A 19746-nucleotide genomic window follows, 5' to 3' on the forward strand; every position below is an offset into this window, starting at 1 on the left:
TGCGTGCGACATTTAGCCGCTCCAGGTGGTACCACTGGTACCACCAATGCAAGCTTTGAGGGCAACAACTGAGTTGAAGCCGTCAACAATGAAGCGATCGCGTGGAATGAGTGAGTGCAAAATCACTCTGGTTTGAGCCAAGTTGTTATTGACCCCCAGTGATTATCTATTTAACTTGACGGAGTCGAACGAGCTCGACTTAATCGACTCAAAGCGGTAGTTTCCTCAAGACCTACCTGTATTTTTCATCCGAATGAAGACGCACTGAGTATTCTGTAGTCAGCTTGACAAATTCCTATCCGCGCGATGACAAATCGGATGATTTTAGCAGCCGTTCGGTTCTTGTCGACGCTTTGGAATGATGGTATCAATTGGACTCGCCACAGCTCGCTCACTTCGCGACAGGACGAGCAGCGCCAACTGATACCAATGGGCGAGAAGAGATTTAAGTCCGCGTACTTCATGCGCAAGGTAAGATGACACGTGCATGTGTGAATCGCAGGTCTTTCAGTGTGGAAACCTGACGAGAACGTTGATACAGCAAGTGAAGGAGGACCTAAAAGAGGAGGTGCGCAGACTGCAAGACGAGCTCGCACAGCTGAACCCCGTGCCGAATGTTGAGCACGTAAAGTCGGAGAATACCGCCATACGCTCCGCCATTCGCCAGCAGCAGATTGATGTTGCTCGTGTACAGTCTGCCATCTCGCCCCTTCTGGTACGAAAACTAGTCGCTTCATTTGTACCAACTCCAGATTAGCTCATTCTTGGACTTCCACCAGGAAAACCACCCGCTCTACTCGCGCATTCATTTGAAAAAGAGCTGGGAAGAGCGTAGTGCGACGCTTTTGGGCCTCCGGGAGAAGAAATTGGGAGCTGCGTACGAGTATGTCTCGATGCGCAGTGAGGTTACTCGGTGGGACCAACCCCAACTCTCGGATGAGCGCTTCGAGACAGCAACAGGTGACACTTGCTGTGTCATCTTCCAGACTGTTCATTTTCGAGGTGTGAGCTCGCTCAAGCAAGTGTACGACGCGCTGCTCTTCAGTATCAACCATGCGGAGATCAGCATTTCTGAGAGGTTGGGCCACGTCACGGTTCGAGACGACTATGACTCGGTGGAGGGCAAAGTTTACAATGCTCGGATTGTGTCAACAAATGATATCGGTGCCACTACGGAGCTCAACTGCATCATGTTCTCGCAGTTGCTTGATGAAACCAACGACATTTGCAGTGGTGAACCCTGTGGAATGGTTGTCATCGACTCTGTCGACGAGGACGAGCTCTATCCCTACCTATCTAGTGAACGTGTCCGCAAAGACGTATCCGCAGCATTTGTGCTGACTACAAACCAATTGCAGACCGAGGGTGACGAGCTGGTCGTAACACTACGACGTGCTGCCTCTGTGAAGCTTCACTGTCCTGAGTTCGAAATGGCGGAAGCTGTGTGGCAGGAGTTGCAGCAAGATGCTGCTCGATGGGGAGACGTCATTCTCAGATCAATTCGCGGCGTCCTATACTCAATGCCTTAATCGGAATAGCAACCACAGGCTGACGAAGAAATCAAAGAGAGAGCTCTGATTTACAGTGAACTCGGGAGCTGGAGGCATTCTGCCGCGAGAAGTGGTGACTACGGTATTGCAGAACATCCAACGCGTGCTTCGAGCCCCTCCACGACCGTACAAACCTCAAATTCTATCGTAGTTGTTAGCCACATAATCGGCAATCAAACAGACTGGAAGAAGATGTTTTTGCCTGTGCGAGTTCTAATGTCTTGAAATTGTGTTGGTGAACGCGCATTCTATTTTGTTGCGTACAAAATACTTCGGATAGATTTACACCCCAGCGAGCAATCCCGTCGTGCAGCCCTTGCAAATCACTCGCTGATATGGGGAACTGAGGCTGGTGTAGTTTCAAAAATGCTGTTCGCTTCAATATCACCACTAGCTCTCAGTGACTGGTATTATGGCATCACCCAGTGATGAATATAGGCGCTGAGTCTGTTTCGGAGCACGCCGTCATCAGCAACAGATTTGAAGTACGTGCATGTATGGGTAGATGCTGATTCAGTTGTGCTGTCATTGATGTTTAACCTGCTGCTTGCGTAGGTAAAACTGCTGATTCGTGCGGTCTGTATCGAACTCATAGTAATGCGATTGAAAGAAGGGGCTCAAGTGTCAGCTGATTATCTGGAAATGAGGACGTCGGTGTATGTGGAAACCCGCTTGCGTTTTGTGCATGCATTGATTGGAAGGATGCTCAGATCGTGGACATCTGGGAGAAGTTTTACGAACGTCACCTGCACTGGATTGAGCAGTTGTTCATTGCGCAGTTCTTTAGAGTCCGTCGTGGATGCCTTGTTGACGGAAGCAAACTGATCTGAATACATTTCTTTGAGATTGAATAAGTATAGTCACTCAAACTGGGCGTACACAAAACTCTACGCATGACCTTCATCGTCTGGTTGTTCCACTGCGCGGCAGCCATCTGCAACGTTGCCTTGGAGACGCGGAGAATTCTGGACGGCAATGCTTAACTCGCCGCTCGTTACAACCGCTCAGCACCTCTATCCCGCACTCTTTGATTTTTGTTCGCTTGCTGTTGATTCAATAGCGACCGAAATAATACATCGTGATCGTCCGAGATGACTGCGCAACCGAATCCATTACCCTCCTCACACATATTGGTGCTTCTCAATCAGGATATTCCTGTTAAGCCTCGACAATATTCGTGCATTGTACGCACAGGTTTTCGATCGCGTTGTAGTCTTCTCGCAGTGTAATGTGGCCCAATAGCTACAACACGGTGATCTCCATGTTGCCCACGCAGATCTTTAGCGCGTCGAACACTTGTTGAACGGACTTCACTCCAGCAAAAGGTGCAACTTCCACATGTGCACAGCAAACGCCTCCCTCCGGGCGTCTCAAACAGCTCCTCCGAGTGTTGCGGTACCAATGAATCTTCCCTCCCCTGATGTACTCGTAAGCATTCTGCAGCTTTTACGGTAGGATCTTCAGAAGCGTTAGCCCGCCGCTCTACCCAGTCCTTGCCAAGACGAATACTCGATTACAAAGGATTCCAGTCCTTCTCGAGTCGGCGCTAGATATTTTTCGAACAGCACAAACGTCACGCACCACGTACTGCGCTAACAACGACGTCGTCTTGGCAACTCGGAATTACCGGCTCCTAGCCGCACGGTTTGCTACAAAATCAATTCCGCCAGCTCTGCTTCTCGGGAGTTAGTGTCGGGTGCTCAGCACTGCCAGTTTAGCTGCCAGACGCTGTACCTCCGCCAATAGACATCAGCAAAAAGAAAGTTGAGAGACAGACGTGCATCGAATAAGGTGGTAAGTGACCTTGCCACTACAGCCGATGTACCTTACGCACTGCACACGTGCTGGCTTGGGCATGTTTTCCATCGGTATAGTAACAACGAAGCTCGGTCTTCGTGGTGGGCAGAATTTCATTTCAAGCGCCGGGCGTACGTAAGCAAGATTCAACACGGGCAAACTGACAAATCCCTTGTGCAAGGTGCATGTTCCGCTTAATTAAAAGCGGTTGCGACCAGTGGGCCATTCAGCAAGTATTGGTGCTGCTGGGACCTTGTGCAAAAGTATCAACCGGCCAACCACGTCGCCTGCTTCACGCATCGAGTACACATCCGCAAATTGCATTCGGCTTAGACGTGGGACGACGTCGATCTGCGTCGGGGCCATTGACAAGGTCACTTTTCGATTGGATAAGCTACAAAACAACCACACCTTCATGAGGACAAGGATTCAGCTAGATAAGCCGGGAGCAAGCTTCATTGGTAGCTATCTTGCGCTGCAAACACACCAGCGTGTTGCCCCCGAACGCCATTCATCCATCGCCACAGAAAAATCCCGAGGAATTCCTAGCTCAACCCAGCAAGTATAGATCCATGCATACGAAAATCCATTACAAGTCGGCACTATTTGCCACCAGGTAGCAGCTACGCCGTCGTGTACACGACACTGCGCACGGTCTTGAGCATGACGTCACCCCACCGTGCAATGCCTTCGTGCAGCTCCTGCAGCGCAAAGGGCGACACCGGAAACTGCGGTTTGTGCAGTTTGACGAACGCTGCCCGACGCATCGTAACCACCAGCTCCGTCTCTTCCACTCCGCCCTTATGTTTGGGCTTCTGTCGACTCACAGTAAGCACCACAGCTCCAGAAACATCCTTCCTCACTCTCTCACTTGGCGTGTACGGGTACAATTCGTCTTCATCAACACAGTCGCTCGCTAGGATGGCACACGGTCCGACCCCCGGACCCAGCTCCCCTTCTCCAAACAACTGCGGGAACGATACGGCGTTCATCTCGGTCGTCACTCCACAGTCCTCAGTGGACGCAATCCTGGAATTGTACGCCGTGCCGTCAATCGAGTCGTAGTCGTCTCTCACCGTGATGTGACCCAGTCTCTCCGAGATGCTAATCTCCATATTAGTCAAATAGAAGATCAGTGCGTTGTACACCTGCTCCAAGGACTCCACTCCTCTAAAGTGAACGGTTTCAAACCTCACGCAGCATAAATCTCCTTGGGCGGACTCAAATCTCTCGTCCGAAAGCTGCATCTTCTCCGGTTGCGAGTGGCTACTTCTAGCCAGAATGTAATCGTAGGCGTTTCGTAATTTTTCGGCGCGTATACCTCGCAATGTGGCTCTTCTATCCGGCCAGTCTTTCGTGAGGCGTATACTTGTATACAACGGGTGTGTATACTGGTCGCCCAGGCACCGCGACAGCAGCGACTGCGCGTTGGCCACGTGCAGCTGCTGGTGGCGTAGGACGCTCGTGAGCGCCGCGTTCTCGGCCTCTCGTCGCTGCAGCACCGGGTCCGCTTTGGCGGCCTCTTCGGGCGGCAGGTTGCGGGTCTTCAGCACAGCCACTTGACTCTCGAGGCGCTCGATCTCTTGTTGCAACGTGGACTGCTCCTCTTTGCGCAGAATGTAGGTCGCTTTCCGCTTCTTCTTGGGCTTCGCAGACGTGGGGGTGGGAGAAGGTGGGAGCGTGTCGGGCGAGGATGCTGCGAGGGGAGAGAGCCCCTGGAAGGACTCGTTCGCCTCTGTGAACATTATCCGGACTCTTGCGTCGCAACAAATGGGAAAATCGCCAACTGGAGTTATAGTAGGTAATTTGTAGGGATTTGAGGGAATGTTTGTGCTGCGGTGACTATACCTCGCCTTGGAGACCACGATGCCGATAAAACTCAAGATTTGGAGAATGATTGCAGACCGGCGCAACACGGTTGCAATGTGATCACCTCACTCCAATCGGCTCCTGTCGACGACACCCTTGAAGCTGTGAAGGTGGGCGGTTTTAGTCGAAGCAAATGTGTGGTGGCGTTCCCTGCGTGAAGAGCAGACCTTCAAAGAGTCTCAACTACTCAATCACTGCCGGACAGTGAAACACATCGAGAGGGCATCCACTTGCTGGGTTTTGGATTTTGGGCTTTGCTGTGTACCTTGGAACAGACTCCATGGTATCCTCATGTCTTGTCATTAGAATTCGAGATGGTCGCCGTGCCTCTTGCTACCGGTAGTAATGAACTGCCATGCTCCCTGTTTTATCTCAGCAACATTGAAGTGTTTTTGTGGCGGTACGTTATGGAAGTTCTCTCGTCAAGCACGACGACCAACGTCGACGGGGCAGGCGATAGGAGCTCTACCGCGGGAAATTCATATTTTCTGAAACGCATCGTATCGATAATCATATCATTCTCGTCGCCTTTTAATCCCTCACTCTGCTTCTTTTTGGAGTTACACTTCATTGTCTGGCTCAACAATGAGTCAAACCGATCGTTTTGCTAAACCTGTTCTCGTGGTGCGGGTGCAAGTCGTCTGGTCCACGCTATCGATAGCTGACACATTTCACGACTCGCCACCAAAATCATACCGTTCCTTGATACACTTCCCGACCACCGCATTGAGCTCCATTGCGTCAGTAGTGAATATTTGGAGATGAGGTCAACATCGCCGGCGGCGTCGTATTCAATTGGGCACATCACTCGGAAAATACTGCTCACTGACGTATCCGTTGATAACTTGCACGCTTCATAAACAGCAGTCCTGGAAACTGGGTCTCTTTGCTGGAAATGCAGCAAAAATCCCCAACCCCGTCTTCGAAAATCTCTTTCGAGATGTATGGCATCAGTGCGTTCTGGTAGTTAAATGCCCCATTCCGAACTTGAGATTGGTGGGCATTCTGTAGATGAGTTGACCAGTAGGACGAAGCGTACTCTAACATCTTTTTGTCGGTCCTACGCGTAGACAATTCTTCGAACCGCTTGGAGAACAACGTCGCCCCAACGAGCAATTGTATCCTGTAATTCTTGGGTGACGAGCTCGGATACTTCAAACTCTGGACGGCAAATCTTCACGAAGAAAGATCGCAGCATGACAACCTCCACCTCCATTTTGTCCTCGTTGCTTGAACCTTCAGTTCGCGTTTTCTTAGTACCTTCTCCCAGTCTTACTTTTCGGCTGTCACTGATTCTGCGCGAAACAGGGATCACAACCACCGTGCCATTTATGCCTTTACGGACGCATTCATGCGGATGGTATGGGTGTAAATCGTCCTGGTCCACGCTGTCGATCGCCACCACAGCGTACGGTTGGCCGCCAAACCTGTCAGGGTCTTCGACAAATCGACCAAACGCCACAGCGTTCAGTTCGGTAGTCACACCACTGTCAATTCCCGAAGCCAGCCTGTAGTTGGAGATGAAACTATCAGCTTCCACTACGTCGTAGTCGTCTCGGACTGTGATATGCCCCAACTGCTCGGAAATACTGATTTCCAGTGTGTTCATCGTGAATTTGACTGCATCGAAAACCTTCCGGACCGACTGAATACCCGGAAACGGGATCACTTCGTTGCGAAGGCAGCAAAAGTCCCCATTTGCGTCCTCGAATCTCTCTTCCGAAAAGTGTGGCTTGAGTGCATGCAAATGTTGGCAACGCGCCGTCACGTAGCGGAATCCTTGATCGAGTCGCTCGCCCTTCATGTCCACGAGCGTCGCTCGTCTCTCCACCCACTCTCGCCCCAAGTGAATATAAACATTCACAGGGCTACCCGATTCGTCCTGGAGTCGCCGACTCACCAAACTCTGCGCCGTTGCGACCCCAAGCTGCTGCTGCTCCACTGACTGTTTCAACGCCACGTTGAGACCAACCGAAGCGGTCAATTGCGCGAGTTGGGAGACCCCACCGCCATTGTTCGCCTGCAATTCCTGCAACTGCTGCTGGAGAGCTCGGATTTGGTCCTGCAATGCGTTTTGCTCCTCTTTACGCTTCAAATACGTCGCCTTCCGCTTCTTCACCGGCCGGTCCTGTGTCATTATTCTGCAGTCCGGGCACGTCCAAGACCGTGGAGAACTGGAAGCGTGGCAGCACGTAAAACACATACAGTGCGCCCCAGTTCGGCACCAAGTACGTCCCAGTGGAAATCACCAGACGCAGTGACTGCTCGAACAGCCCGCCGTTGTCATCGAAGAACATGCTATCGCACTCGCGCGTTTTGCCTGCACAACAGTCACGTTTAGTTCTTGAAGCATGTACGTCGAGCCCAAGTTCTTACCGCCGACACCAAGAGAGAGATACGCGTCTACCGCAAGTTGCAAGCTAGTCCTCACGAGGTTACACTGTTCACGCAAGCAATAAACGTAGAGAAGCACGCACAAGTCCGTCGTGTTAGCTATCAAGAGACTGTGCCAGAAAGAGACTCTGTCAGCGGGCGCACTTACGATCAGAAGAACCCAAATCCGTCCTTCATCCCAGAGCAGCTCGAACTCACGTTTGATCGAATCAAGGTGCGCCTGAGCCGTGCGCGTCTCAAACGTCTCTGCATGGCGGGCTCCATCGAACGCGACCGTGCTGTAGTTGCCCGTGCCTTGTAAACCAAACTGCCAGCTCGGAGTACCCGCTGCGGCACTGCTGTCACCATCGCTTGACGCTACAGATGAACATTACCGCGGCTATCTATCTCAACTTGCCAGTTGTTTTGCACGGCAACAGACCACATGTGTTCGTCAAACTCAACGGCGTGCGCTCCAACAATAGGACCACGCAATACAACAGTATGTTCCCAATTCATCGTCATTCCCCCCACACTCCAATTGCAGCTTCCCATCGTCAACACGGTTCCATCGATAAATCGCTACCTTCCAGTGCATGAGTCTGGGGCCTGCGTGATATACGTTGACCCCGTTTTCAACCAGTTTTTTTTATCATTGCTGAGCTTTTCTCGGTGACTTGTGCCCGATCAACGAGAACACGAACCGTGACACGCTGGGAGGCCCGGATGATAGCGTCTGTCAGTTCCGGATGCGTCAAGATAAACATAGCAATATCTACTGAGGTCTCTGCGCCGTCGAGCAAATCAATGAGCTTCTGAGGTGCAGCTTGGTCGCGAGAAAACCAGTAGTCTACAACTGCAGTTTGTAGTCTACCCAATATGTCCTGCTCCATGCGGCCAAATACTCGACGGTCGACCCCCATTATCCTTGCGATGTCCTTGAGCGATAGGGTTTCCTTCAGCCTAAATTAGGCTGAAGGGTGGGTCGTTTGGGTGATTGACTATCCATACAGTTCGCAAACATTCTTGCACTGGGTCCTTTGGGTGATTAACTACCCATAGGCCGACAGTCTCAGAGATCAACCATGGCGTTAACCCCGGACTGTGGGGGCAATGGGGGCTCAGATGCTGTTGCCAGATTGAGAAGCAAGCCGAAACCTCGGCGCAAGCGCAAAGCGACTGGAACTCGACGCAGGGTGCGGTTCTTCACTTGACGTAACAGTTTGAGTCGATATCGGAGACCAACCAACCATTGTTTGTTCGTGTTTAACAGGAGGAGATTGGAGCGCTGCAGGAGGAAGTGAAGGCGCTGCAAGTCCAGGTGGCCCAATTGCACACGAAAGCAGAGGCAGTAGGGGATGCGAAACGCGCAGGATTGGAGGAGGACATACCCGAAACGGGTTTTATTCGACAAGCAGTGCTGCAGCAACAGGCGTCGCTCGTGAACGTGCAGTCGGCGCTGTCCAGGCTGACGGTACGGTCTGCAATTGTTATTTAAAAGGTCGATTTGATCACTGTTGATGAGTGGATCTGGTGGATGCGATAGATGGCTCAATCTGGTGCCCCACACGCGACCAGTATCTGTCTCGGAAGGAACCTGGAAGAGCGCTGGGCGACGTTGACGGAGATGAAGCCGATCAAACTACAAGCAGCGCAGTTCTACTTGAAAGAGAGAGGGCGCTTTGTAGATGACACAAGCGCATTCTCGTACGCGGCGCGCTTTGAGGAGCAGGACGGCTGCTTCTGCGGCCACATCTACGACGTCGTGCCGTTCGAAGGCATCAGCTGTGTCAAGACAGTGTACGACGCGCTCTACCAGTACTTCTCTAACATGGAGATCCGCGTCACGGAGAGTCTCGGAGACATTACAATCCGAGAAGACGACGACATCTCGGAACCAGGCATCTCGCAGTGCCGCTTTGTCTCGTACCTGTCAAACGGCCCGCTGCTCGAGATGAACAGCATTATCTGCTCCGAGTTCAAAGAGGTAGATGACGAGTATGGGGACGGAGGCGCTGTGGGGATTTTCACGGAAGACTTTGTGGACCAAGACGAATTGTACCCGTATTTTCCAGAAGAACGTGTGCGCCAAGACGCGACGGTCGTGACGCAAGTTCGAGCTCACATGAAGAAGATCAAAAACTCCGAGGGCGTCGAGGAGGAGCGACCGATTGTGGTGATGCAGCGTTGGGCCCATTGCCGAATCCACAAGCCCAGTATGGCGCTGGCTCCTGACATTCTGCACGAAATCCGAGAAAAAAGTTCCCACTGGGGAGACGTCAAGCTTGACGCAGTTCGAGAACTGGTTTATCGCTCGAGCTCACCGATAGCAAGCGAATAAACCCACGCTGACCGATTAGCTCCAGCACGCCACTTATAAAACTCATAAGCAGTTGATGTACGCCATGGAGGTCTGAGCTCCAAAACGACCCAAAACGACGAGAACCAAGCCCCGGGGTCATTATAATACGTGCACAAAACGGAGGATAAATTCCATGTACTACGAAGTACTTTGTAGGTGACTTTTGTTACGTTGTGCTTGATGCTGTTGCTGTAGAAAATGAGGCTGCTTCGAGATCGTCAGGTTGCAAGCGCAGTTAAGAATGCAGAAGATGGAAAAGAGGGTGCACTTAAAATTGAAGGAGAAACGCGTTCTTTCGAGGTACAGCGAGGAAGCAGCCGATGACGTGCATTCTGCGTTCGTGGTGGAACGAGTTGCAGGGAGAGCCCTACAATGTTGTATTTGTTTTTGTGTTGGATACCGTGGACAGGATCATTTGCCAGAATTACGGGACTGCTCGTGAGAAACGACGACCAGTGTTGGAAGAGCTCAAGCTGAAGGTGGTGCGACATATCTTATTGAGCGAGCAAGAATTCGTGGATCCAACGCAGCCACACGCGGATATCTCGCGGTGTGTTGAGCCCGACGAAAATTATCGCGCGCTGCGGTTCGACATTGTTCCGTTCGAAGGCATTCACTCTGTAAGGGAACCTCGCTTAACTATTACTACTCGAACATGTCCGAGTGGCGGATGTACTGGAGGTATTACAATCCGAATACGACGACTAACGTATCTATCGAACGGCCCGCAGCGCGAGGTCAGTAACACAATATGTTCACAGTACGATGAGTTTACGTTCAAATTCTGTTCGTTACAGAACTTGGTGCCTTTCGCGTGTGATGGAGCTGATGTTGAGGGGGGAGTTGCATACGCGTTGGCCCACTGCCTTGAGTAAACCGTCTCCCCATTGAGCATTTCCCTCTTAGACAAGCATTTCATTGCTCCCTGCCGTTATTCACCAGCTTCCGTCTTGTGCATATCCCTTCACCTGGGTTATTTACAGTTCAGAAACACCCAAACGATTTTATTCGCAATTTTACATACCACGACTAGGTCACCCACCACCATGTCCTCTCCTGTCCAGCGTGTCGACACGAGCGACTCGGAGCCCACAGCTTCGCCCATTGAGATGGGAGATCATGACGTGGTCATGACAGACCCAGAGATGCCAATAAACCACTCCGAATCACCTTCCGATCCTTCCGACAAAAGACCCACGATGCCTCGTCGAGTAAAAAAAGCCACCTACGTGGTCCGAAAAGTGAGAGCTTGCCATTGTTCAATAGTGTTCCTAACATTTACTAACCTATATTATTATATTGTATCGACAGGAGGAAAAGGAGTGTCTGTTGAAGGAGATGGACGTGCTTCAGGCTCAACTCAAACAATTGAAGAGACAGGCGGCCGTGAATGCTGCAAAAGCTCAACAAGAACGTAGCAGTGTGCAGCGAGAGCTGTCGAAGGAAATTTTGGAGGGAGCTTCACACCAGCAGCAATTGTCGCTGGTGAATATCCAGTCGGCACTTTCGGGCTACGTGGTACGGACTTTTGCTATCTACATTGTTTACATGAAATTTGTGCTGATTGTTTTTACATTTTTGTTGTTGTGTAGAGCGTGCAGCAGCACGTTCCGTTCGAGATGTGGATTTATCTGGGAACGGATGTGAAAGAGCGAAGACGGACCCTTGTGGCACTGAAGGCACGGAAGTTTAGGGCGGCGCAGCTGTATGTTGTGGAGCGTACGAGGTTTCTGGATCCGTCGAGGCCGTTCGCGGAACACTCGCGGTTTGTTGGGCCAAATGGAGATTTCTGCGCGCTGCGCTTTGATATCACTCCGTATGAAGGCATCTCGAGTGTGCGCAAGGTCTACGATGCACTTTACCACTATTTCAGCCACACGGAGATTTGGGTGACGGACATTTTGGGGGATGTGACAATTCGCGAAGACGATGATAGCGGCAAAGGCATAACACAGAATCGATTGGTGTCCTCACTGACGAACGGTGTAGAAATGGAAATGAACAACGTCATGTACACGGAGTTTCGTGAACACGACGAAGAATTCGGCGACGGCGGAGCGTTTGGGCTGTTTACGACGGATTTCGTGGACAAGGACGAGCTGTTTCCGTACAACCCAAGCGAGCGAGTGCGGTACGATGTTTCAGCCGTGCTGACAGTGAAAGCACAACATCGCAAGCAGTTGAATGCTGCTGGAACGTTGGTGGAAGAGCAAGTGGTTGTGCTTACACGGTCGTGCCTAATCAAACTTCGGCACGGAGACATCAGGCTGCCGTTTGAGACGGCACATGAGCTGCGTGAAAGTGTAGGGAAGTGGGGCGACGTGATGCTGCAAACTGTGCGCCAGATTTTGTATCGGTAAAACCGTTTACAGGAGAGGTACGATGTTTGAAGAAGTAATTCAGTTTGAAGGCATATTCAATCCCGGCAGTGCTACTACTACGGCAACGCACTATATAGCCAGGTTAGACAAGGTGGGCTTCCGTCTCTCTCTATCAAGCCGCTCGACAGAACGCCATGCGTCGGTATTTAGGCAGACGGCAGTGCTTCTCGTAGAACCGGACGTATCCCTTGTATACGCGTCGTTTGATGGGCTTCACCAGAGGTCTCAGCCCAGTTAGTCCCAGCACCTCCTTGACATCGTACGGAGTCATGTGCGCGCGGAACCAGCGCCAGTATTTCGGGTAGTCCAGTGTCGAAGTGAGACCTCTCTCTTCTTCCTCGTCGTCAGAGTCGGAATCCTCGGTTTTCAGTTTTGCAGTCTTCATCCTCATCGTCAGAGGTTTGGCGAGTCCTCAGGACCCGTTTTTCGTTGGCGTAGACTGTATTGTCGTCAGCGAGGTCGCGGTTCCGGAGCGCTTGACTAGTCGAGAGGACTTGCTGGTGCTTATCGTTCGAAGTCACCGCAAAGGCATCGCTGCAGGCCAAAAAGCCAGCAATTGCCAGGACAAGGAACTCAGATACACGCATTCGTGTGTTTGATGTTGATTTTGACACTTGAGTTGTAGTCGGCGAATTGTAAAATGAGCACTGAGGCTGCACACAGCCCCCTTATGGCACGTGAAGTTCACGTGCCGGTGCGCCGACTGTGTAGTTGGATTCACCATCGGCAGATATTGCTGCTCGGTTGAGCCGGGGTTCTTCCGCCAATCCGATGCACAGCCCCGACAATGTATCCGCGTGGGAAGGTAGCCAACCGTCTGGTCCCTTTCGAACAAAGTGAACGAATTTTGTGCGAGACTCTGCTGCCAACAACTCGAAGTGCACAGTTAATATGAACGCGAAGATCATTTGGCACGCCAAATCCTAAGAAAAATAACTGTATCGAATCGATTTGGGATCACATTGAACCACGCCGCTGATGATTGAAAATGTGGATTCAACCTCTACTGACATTGTACAGCCACCTTGCCCCTGTCAAATAGTCCCTAGTCGAGCGCGTGGCTGATTCCCACTGCTTGTGCATTCATCCGCCATACAAGTTGAGATTAAAATACGCTGTTCGAACTCAAATAAGCGAAAAGGATCAGAAGGAAGATAGCTCGGAAAACAAAGACTAACATGGAGCAGGATGGTTAGTTTTGTATTGATCCGGGCAATCTTACTGTCTCGTGTCCACCCAGAATATTATAATTCTTATAAGTATATGCTATCATCTGACTGAAGTTGTTCATCGTAGGTATCCAGTCTTCCTGCACCAGTCAGCGTAAGAATCCAAATACAACAGAAGCACTTTGTCATCAGTGCTCTTTGTGTTGACATCGTGGAATACTTATACTTCGAAGTACTTCAAAGTAATGTAGCCCAAACGATCTCGACGCTCGACGCCTCGATCATTTCATAAAAAATTACCCTCGAGCTCAACACCGCCCAGAGCCCTTTTTCAAAGTAAAAAAGATGTCCTGCTCAGTGACTTTGCGGCAGTACCGTACGCTGAGATAGGGACACGTGACCTACTGGTAGCTGGCATGACACCGCACGCAGTCAAGGAAGTCCTGGTGTTGACTGGAATTCGACGTCTGTGGGAGCCGATCACGAGGTGTGAATACGATGAATATGTCGCGTTCTACTCGGAGCACCGGATATCGGAAGTTCTGTCGGAGCACGCAGTCGTGAACAAACGGTGGAGAACGCGGGCGCAGAGCGAGGTGGAGAGAAATACTGGGGGAGGAATACAAAATAAAAACACGGGATTAAGATCGTAACCAATTGAACGTCTAAACATTGAGAATGCCGTAGCGAAGTGAAATATCGAAAAGTACATATTGCTTATGGATTGACAACAGGCTCCGCCCCCGTTTATTGTGAAGTTGATTCATTCCAAAATGTGTTGTGCGCACTACACGTTCAGTGCTATTGTGAAGTCTTCGAACTACGAAGTACTTTACAGTGCATTCATTGAAACCGTCGAGTTTGTGTTTATACTTGTAGAAGCAAAAAAAATGGTACTGCAGCAGCAAGCACCTTTTAAGGGACTTTGTTGTGTGGCATAGTACACACGTACTACGTCAAGTATTGTAAATGTCGCGCCCCACCAGGATCATTGAAGAGTACATGTATTATAATACCGCTCCAACAAATGGATCAACGTATTTCAGTTTAGGAAGAAAATAACCGAGCCAAGGCGTGGCAGAACTTGTACGCCTCCTGTCATTTGATAAGAATGTTTTGTATTACCACTTCGCAAGCTAGCCAGGAATAACGGTGCTGCTCGATGGAAAAAAAAAACCATTATTGCTTCATCACTTGAAGCTGCTCATAACGACAACTTCTTTTCGCTTGCTTCGAAGTAAACCATTATCACAATTTCCATCTCCCCACACTGCTCAGGTGAGAAACAAGCCACACTTAGTCCTTATCACTCGATCCATGCTTGCGTTGCATGTGGGTATAGTACGAATAGTAACCCAGGTACAGTCGCGAAAGCTCCCTCTGCGTCTTTCTCAAGCTCTGGTCGACGCCCAACATCTTCCTGACCTGCTTCGGTTTGAGGTCGGCCTTGTACCAACGACGGTATTTCGCGTTAACCAGTGCGCGTTCCTCGACCTTTAGAATTTCCTCGAAAGCCCTTTCTTCCGAAGCGTCCAGGTCATCCGAGTCGAGTTCTTCATTGCGGGATTTCAGGGATCTTCTGTTGTTGTTAACGCCTCGAAACCCTCGAGCCGAAAGAGATTCGTCGGTCGTAGTCAGCGTTGAGGTCTTGGAAGCCTCCGCCGCGACAATATCGCAGGTAGCAGTGAGGGTGAGCGCAGCGACAACAGCGACGAAAAGCACACGCATCGTGAAGCTTGATATGCTGGTAGCTTGTTAGGGCAAAGGAGAATTGAGAACTGATCACGAACCCCACTGACTCGACGAACAGCAAAGCCTAAGAAGACAGATGCCCGATTTGCTTATCTCGGGATTCAACCCACTGCATTGAGCGCATGTAAGCGACGGCGGAGCTCCTAAGTCTCAGGCTGTGACTAATACAGATTAACCTGCACTACATGATACCTGAGATATCTGATACATTGATATGAAATCGATCCATTGACTAGGTAGTCAGCGAAAGGTATGGTGTAGATTTGATACCTGCCAAAAGCTAAATCTGATAGCCCATTTTGCAGATTTGATACTGTCTAGCGAGGTCGTAAGATGCTCGTGATCGATGTTTGAGTAGCTTTCTCATCTTGCACGCGACGTATTTCCTCGCGCACTCACGACCTCAGCTTACGACGTGGTTCTAGCTTGGGCTGTCGTTACCGTCTCCTTTTCAACCTGATATTACTGCAATATCTGATATAGCAGCTGCCCACGGATGCAATCAGGTGTGCGAGGTCAACCGATACACACCTCCAGCATCTCGCAGGCTGTGACTAATACACTGTACTCGCATTCCATTGCGCGGTGCTGTATTTCCTACAGACGAAGCTCTTCAAGCAGGCTGTGACTCATACACTGCACTCGCATTCCATTGCGCGGTGCTGTATTTCCTACAGACGAAGCTCTTCAAGCAAGTTGATCACTCCACCCTGCCTGTTTCGCAATTGACACTCCAACGCACCACATAATCCTATCGGTTTACGAATCGAAGCTTTGCTCTGCATTCCCCCCACCTCGAGTCGAATTGCCATCAGGATAGTTTAAATGCATATACCCAGATACATGTAGAATCAACTTATAGCAGGGTCCAAAAAATTCCAACTCGATACAAACTCTGCCAAACTGATTCGTGATAAGTACGTGGTCGTACTTACAGGAATATAATAGCCCGCTCAATTAACGCTAGAAATGGATGCCCATGCCGGCGGCTTCTCCGAGGAGATCCTCTTCTCTCTCGCGCAGACTTTCTACCCGCTGCCCTGCAACTCCAAGCGGCCGTCGACCAGTGAAGAGAGCGGTTCCACGTCGGACGAAGCGGCTCAAAAGCCCAATGTCAACGCTAAAAAGCGCAAGAAACTCAAAGGCCGAACGCCCAGTCATGTAGCAAAGAGGGTCTGCAATTGGCAGTAGTGGAATTGTAGTGTTTTAGAGCTTCTAGCGCTGATTTAGTGTTGTTTTGTTGCTGCGTAGGAGGAAAAGAAGCTTTTACTGAAGGAGCTGGCGTTCCTGGAAGCCAAGGCGGCTCTGCTACGTCAAGAGGCAGGGATTCCGGACCCGAAGGAGGTGGCGGCTACAGAGCAACAGGTTGAGATGAACCGACAATTGAGAGAGACAATTGCACTCCAGCAGAACGCTGTGGCGGCTGTCCAGTCGGCGTCCAAAGAGTTTTCGGTGAGTTGGTGCACAATTTTGAGGTGTTTGTGGTTGTTAATGATGAGGACGTCGATGGTTCAGACACTGCGAGGGCACAACCCGCTGCAAAGCTACATCCATTTGGGTACAGATACGGATGCGCGGCGATCGGAGGTCTGTGCACTCAAGCACGAGCATTTGCAGCGGGCGAAGGAGTTTCTGAAGCAGAGGATGCAGCTGGTGACAAACCCGAACCGACCTTTTCATGAGGAGTCTGGGCACTTGACGGATGAGGGGCATTACATCGCAACGAAATTGGATGTGCACCGATTTGTGGGTGTGGAGAGTGTCAAACAAGTGTTTGAAGCGATGCAGTTCTACTTCCTGAATTTGGAGATCACGACGACGGAGTTGGGGGCAGATCTGACGGTGCGAGAAGACTCGAATGACCTGGAAGCTTGTATCCTCAAGAACCCCATGCTGCACCATCGCCTAGTGACAATGCTCTCGAACGGGCCGTTGGTCGAGAAAAACGCGATCAAGTTTTTCCAGTACTTTGGCGACGATGGAGAAGAGGATGGTCCTTATGGTATTATGGCCGCTGCTCCTGTTGACCAGGACGACTTGTACCCGTACAACTCGGCAGAGCGTCTTCGTAAGGATGTATCCGCAGCAATGAAGCTGTCATCGTTCACGCGGAAGAAACAAGGTTATGGAGAAACAGCGGAAGATGAAATTGTGGTGGTGTTGACGAGATGGTTCCGGATCAAGTTGCACCACTCGGAACTGACATTTCCGCCGCATGTGCTGCAGGAGGTTCAACGCAGCGCCACATTGTTCACAGATCACATGGTTCACAGCATGAATCAGTCATTGTATGGTGTTCCGTGAATGCAAGAACTCGTCAAAACTGCTTGCATGTTCGCGTCGTTAACTCGAATAACGTTATCTGCAATATTTCTACATCATATTTGATCCGTTCAAAAAGACAGCGACGGCCTTAACGGGACTCATAGATGACTCGGTGCATGCTCTGAACCATCGTGTCTGAAAAGCAGGCCAGTCCTTGGCGGACCTCCTGAAGCACATGAGGCGGTATATCCATCTCTGAGTGGTGGAGCTTGACCCTGAAAAAGCGAGTAAGTATCACAACTCGCTCAAACTCGTCGTCTTCGTCCCCCTCCTCAGGGTCTCGCGGGTACGGAAACCCACCGTCTCCATACAGAGGGTGTCGAGTACGAGTTTTCTTCTTCTGGTTGGGCGGCCTCTTGCAAAAATGCTCTGTGAACTTCATCGCTGCGTTAATGTCCATTCTGATGCGTTCTCCGGGGACGTAAGGGTACATATCGTCCACATCCACCGAGTCCGTCGCCACCAGCGCATACGGACCAAGTCCTTCGCCGTCGTCGTCAACGTCGGGCTCGACCAGCTGGAAAAACTTGACGATATTCTTCTCGACATTCACGCCGTGAGACATCGTGCTCACTAGTCGATGGTTTGAAAACGAGTGGCTAGCCGTGCTATCATCGTCTTCACGCACTGTGATGTCTCCCAGCATCTCCGAAATGCTGATCTCCATATTGCGGAAGAAAAACTGCAGCGCCTCAAAAACCTGTCGCACCGACCGCACACCACGGAACGGCGTGTTGTCCAGCTTCTCTGCACAAAAGTGGCCTTCCTCCGTCTCGAACTTGCTCTCTTGGCACCACGGCGTCGTGCGTGGGAGGAACTTGGACCTCTCGGTAATGAACTCATTAGCCTGTTGCAGCTTCATCTCCTTCATATTCACCAGCGCCGCTCGTCTTTGCTTGAGATCCGTCGTCAAGTGGATAAAAGTCTCAATCGGACTCTCTGAGCACTTCATCAGGTACTCGGCCGCCATGATCGAGTGTGCGTTTCTCAGCAGCATGTCCTGCTTCCTGGATTCGGCCCTCAGCCTGGCATTGTCCTGCACTCTCGCCAGCAGCCGCTCCTTCTCGATAAAGAACGAGTCCGGGATGCCGCTCGCGCGTCTTAGCTGCAGCACCCGCTGCTTGAGCTCCACCAGCTCCACCTCCAGCATGGCCTTCTTCTCTCTGCGTACGATGTAGGTAGGCTTCTTGTCTCTTTTTTTGCGTTTAGGCTGGTCGTCCCTTGGTCCTGCACGGCAGCTCCAGACCCTGATCCTGTATTTCTCGTATTGGTATTTTTGCCATCGTCATGCGGTCCCAGTCTCTTCCTTCCTCGTCCTGCGTCCTGTGCGCGATCCTCCACTGCGCCAGGAGGCGTCTGCTCCTCCGACGTGCTGTCGTACTCGTCTCGAGGTCGCAGGACGTGGGGAACGCGTCCTGCGACCTCTCTGGCTGGTGGACGTCCTGGTCGGTTGCGCTGGATGAGTGATAGCAGGTTGTCCGCTGCTGCAGCCGCATCGTGGGTCGTCCTGGGCGAGATTTGGGTTCGCAGGACGCGGCGTTCGTCCTGAGGGAACGGAGGACGCGGAAAAGCCGGCGCTGCGGCGAATTGCGGCCGTCCTGAGGCGCCCAGAGGCCGCAAGGGCGGCGACGTGTCGGAACTCAAGTCGCGCGCATCTCTGCTGCTGTTGTACAGGGGCGAGGAGGAGAACGGGACCGCACCAGAGCGCGAAGGGCGCCGCTCGTAGAGGCCCATGGAGAGCGATTGCGATTGCGTTCTGTGGTGCAAGATTACGACTGAACTGAGCGTGAAAATTGTGCAAATTAAAATAGTCCGTTTTGTAACTTGGGATGCCCTGGAATACGTGAGCCTTGACCTTTTCCAAGTTTGTGATTTTTCTGCTATTTTAGCGTATTTTTTGGATGGGAATCTGGGCGGCCATGAACGTGCAAGCTGTGAGGTTACGCCTCGCTGGTTTGCCACTGACCACGAATACAGGGACATGTATGAGTATGAGTCACTTTGCTGAAATTTACCGAATGTGCATCATCAAATGTGGCGCGTCGATTACCCCAAATTGGAGGGGAAAACATACCCATAATCGGTGGACTCACCGGCTCTATTACTTGCTGAGGTGACCCCCGATCGCAAACCGAGTGTAGACGAAGAGCGCTCGTCTTCAGGTCGAG

At 51.1% G+C, this 19746-nt stretch overlaps 9 protein-coding genes across 9 annotated transcripts; 4 read left to right on the plus strand and 5 right to left on the minus strand.

Annotated features, from left to right (window-relative positions):
* Window positions 1–429: 429 nt before the first annotated feature.
* KRP23_13990 (uncharacterized protein) lies at window positions 430–1529 on the plus strand (the record flags this gene model as incomplete). Its single annotated transcript, XM_067884771.1, has 3 exons — window positions 430–471; window positions 542–715; window positions 780–1529. 3 exons carry the CDS (start codon window positions 430–432, stop codon window positions 1527–1529), a joined length of 966 nt encoding a protein of 321 aa, XP_067738149.1.
* Window positions 1530–3970: 2441 nt separating this feature from the next.
* KRP23_13991 (uncharacterized protein) lies at window positions 3971–5092 on the minus strand (the record flags this gene model as incomplete). Its single annotated transcript, XM_067884772.1, has 1 exon — window positions 3971–5092. One exon carries the CDS (start codon window positions 5090–5092, stop codon window positions 3971–3973), a length of 1122 nt encoding a protein of 373 aa, XP_067738150.1.
* A 1184-nt stretch (window positions 5093–6276) lies between these two features.
* On the minus strand, window positions 6277–7353 carry KRP23_13992 (uncharacterized protein; the record flags this gene model as incomplete). Its single annotated transcript, XM_067884773.1, has 1 exon — window positions 6277–7353. One exon carries the CDS (start codon window positions 7351–7353, stop codon window positions 6277–6279), a length of 1077 nt encoding a protein of 358 aa, XP_067738151.1.
* Window positions 7354–8674: 1321 nt separating this feature from the next.
* Window positions 8675–9930, plus strand: KRP23_13993 (uncharacterized protein; the record flags this gene model as incomplete). Its single annotated transcript, XM_067884774.1, has 3 exons — window positions 8675–8785; window positions 8863–9063; window positions 9136–9930. The coding sequence occupies 3 exons, from the start codon at window positions 8675–8677 to the stop codon at window positions 9928–9930; spliced, it is 1107 nt and encodes a 368-aa protein (XP_067738152.1).
* Window positions 9931–10997: 1067 nt separating this feature from the next.
* KRP23_13994 (uncharacterized protein) lies at window positions 10998–12311 on the plus strand (the record flags this gene model as incomplete). The annotated part of the gene is made up of 3 exons (XM_067884775.1): window positions 10998–11192; window positions 11263–11469; window positions 11544–12311. 3 exons carry the CDS (start codon window positions 10998–11000, stop codon window positions 12309–12311), a joined length of 1170 nt encoding a protein of 389 aa, XP_067738153.1.
* Window positions 12312–12676: 365 nt separating this feature from the next.
* On the minus strand, window positions 12677–12919 carry KRP23_13995 (uncharacterized protein; the record flags this gene model as incomplete). The annotated part of the gene is made up of 1 exon (XM_067895998.1): window positions 12677–12919. The coding sequence occupies one exon, from the start codon at window positions 12917–12919 to the stop codon at window positions 12677–12679; it is 243 nt and encodes an 80-aa protein (XP_067738154.1).
* Window positions 12920–14797: 1878 nt separating this feature from the next.
* On the minus strand, window positions 14798–15229 carry KRP23_13996 (RxLR effector protein SFI3; the record flags this gene model as incomplete). The annotated part of the gene is made up of 1 exon (XM_067884776.1): window positions 14798–15229. One exon carries the CDS (start codon window positions 15227–15229, stop codon window positions 14798–14800), a length of 432 nt encoding a protein of 143 aa, XP_067738155.1.
* Window positions 15230–16222: 993 nt separating this feature from the next.
* KRP23_13997 (uncharacterized protein) lies at window positions 16223–17557 on the plus strand (the record flags this gene model as incomplete). The annotated part of the gene is made up of 3 exons (XM_067884777.1): window positions 16223–16426; window positions 16505–16705; window positions 16769–17557. The coding sequence occupies 3 exons, from the start codon at window positions 16223–16225 to the stop codon at window positions 17555–17557; spliced, it is 1194 nt and encodes a 397-aa protein (XP_067738156.1).
* A 109-nt stretch (window positions 17558–17666) lies between these two features.
* KRP23_13998 (uncharacterized protein) lies at window positions 17667–19312 on the minus strand (the record flags this gene model as incomplete). The annotated part of the gene is made up of 2 exons (XM_067884778.1): window positions 17667–18741; window positions 18825–19312. The coding sequence occupies 2 exons, from the start codon at window positions 19310–19312 to the stop codon at window positions 17667–17669; spliced, it is 1563 nt and encodes a 520-aa protein (XP_067738157.1).
* Window positions 19313–19746: the final 434 nt, after the last annotated feature.

This window comes from Phytophthora ramorum (genome assembly GCF_020800215.1).
Source record: "Phytophthora ramorum isolate Pr-102 chromosome Unknown Phyram_PR-102_s0019, whole genome shotgun sequence".
Taxonomy (NCBI): Eukaryota; Oomycota; class Peronosporomycetes; order Peronosporales; family Peronosporaceae; genus Phytophthora; species Phytophthora ramorum.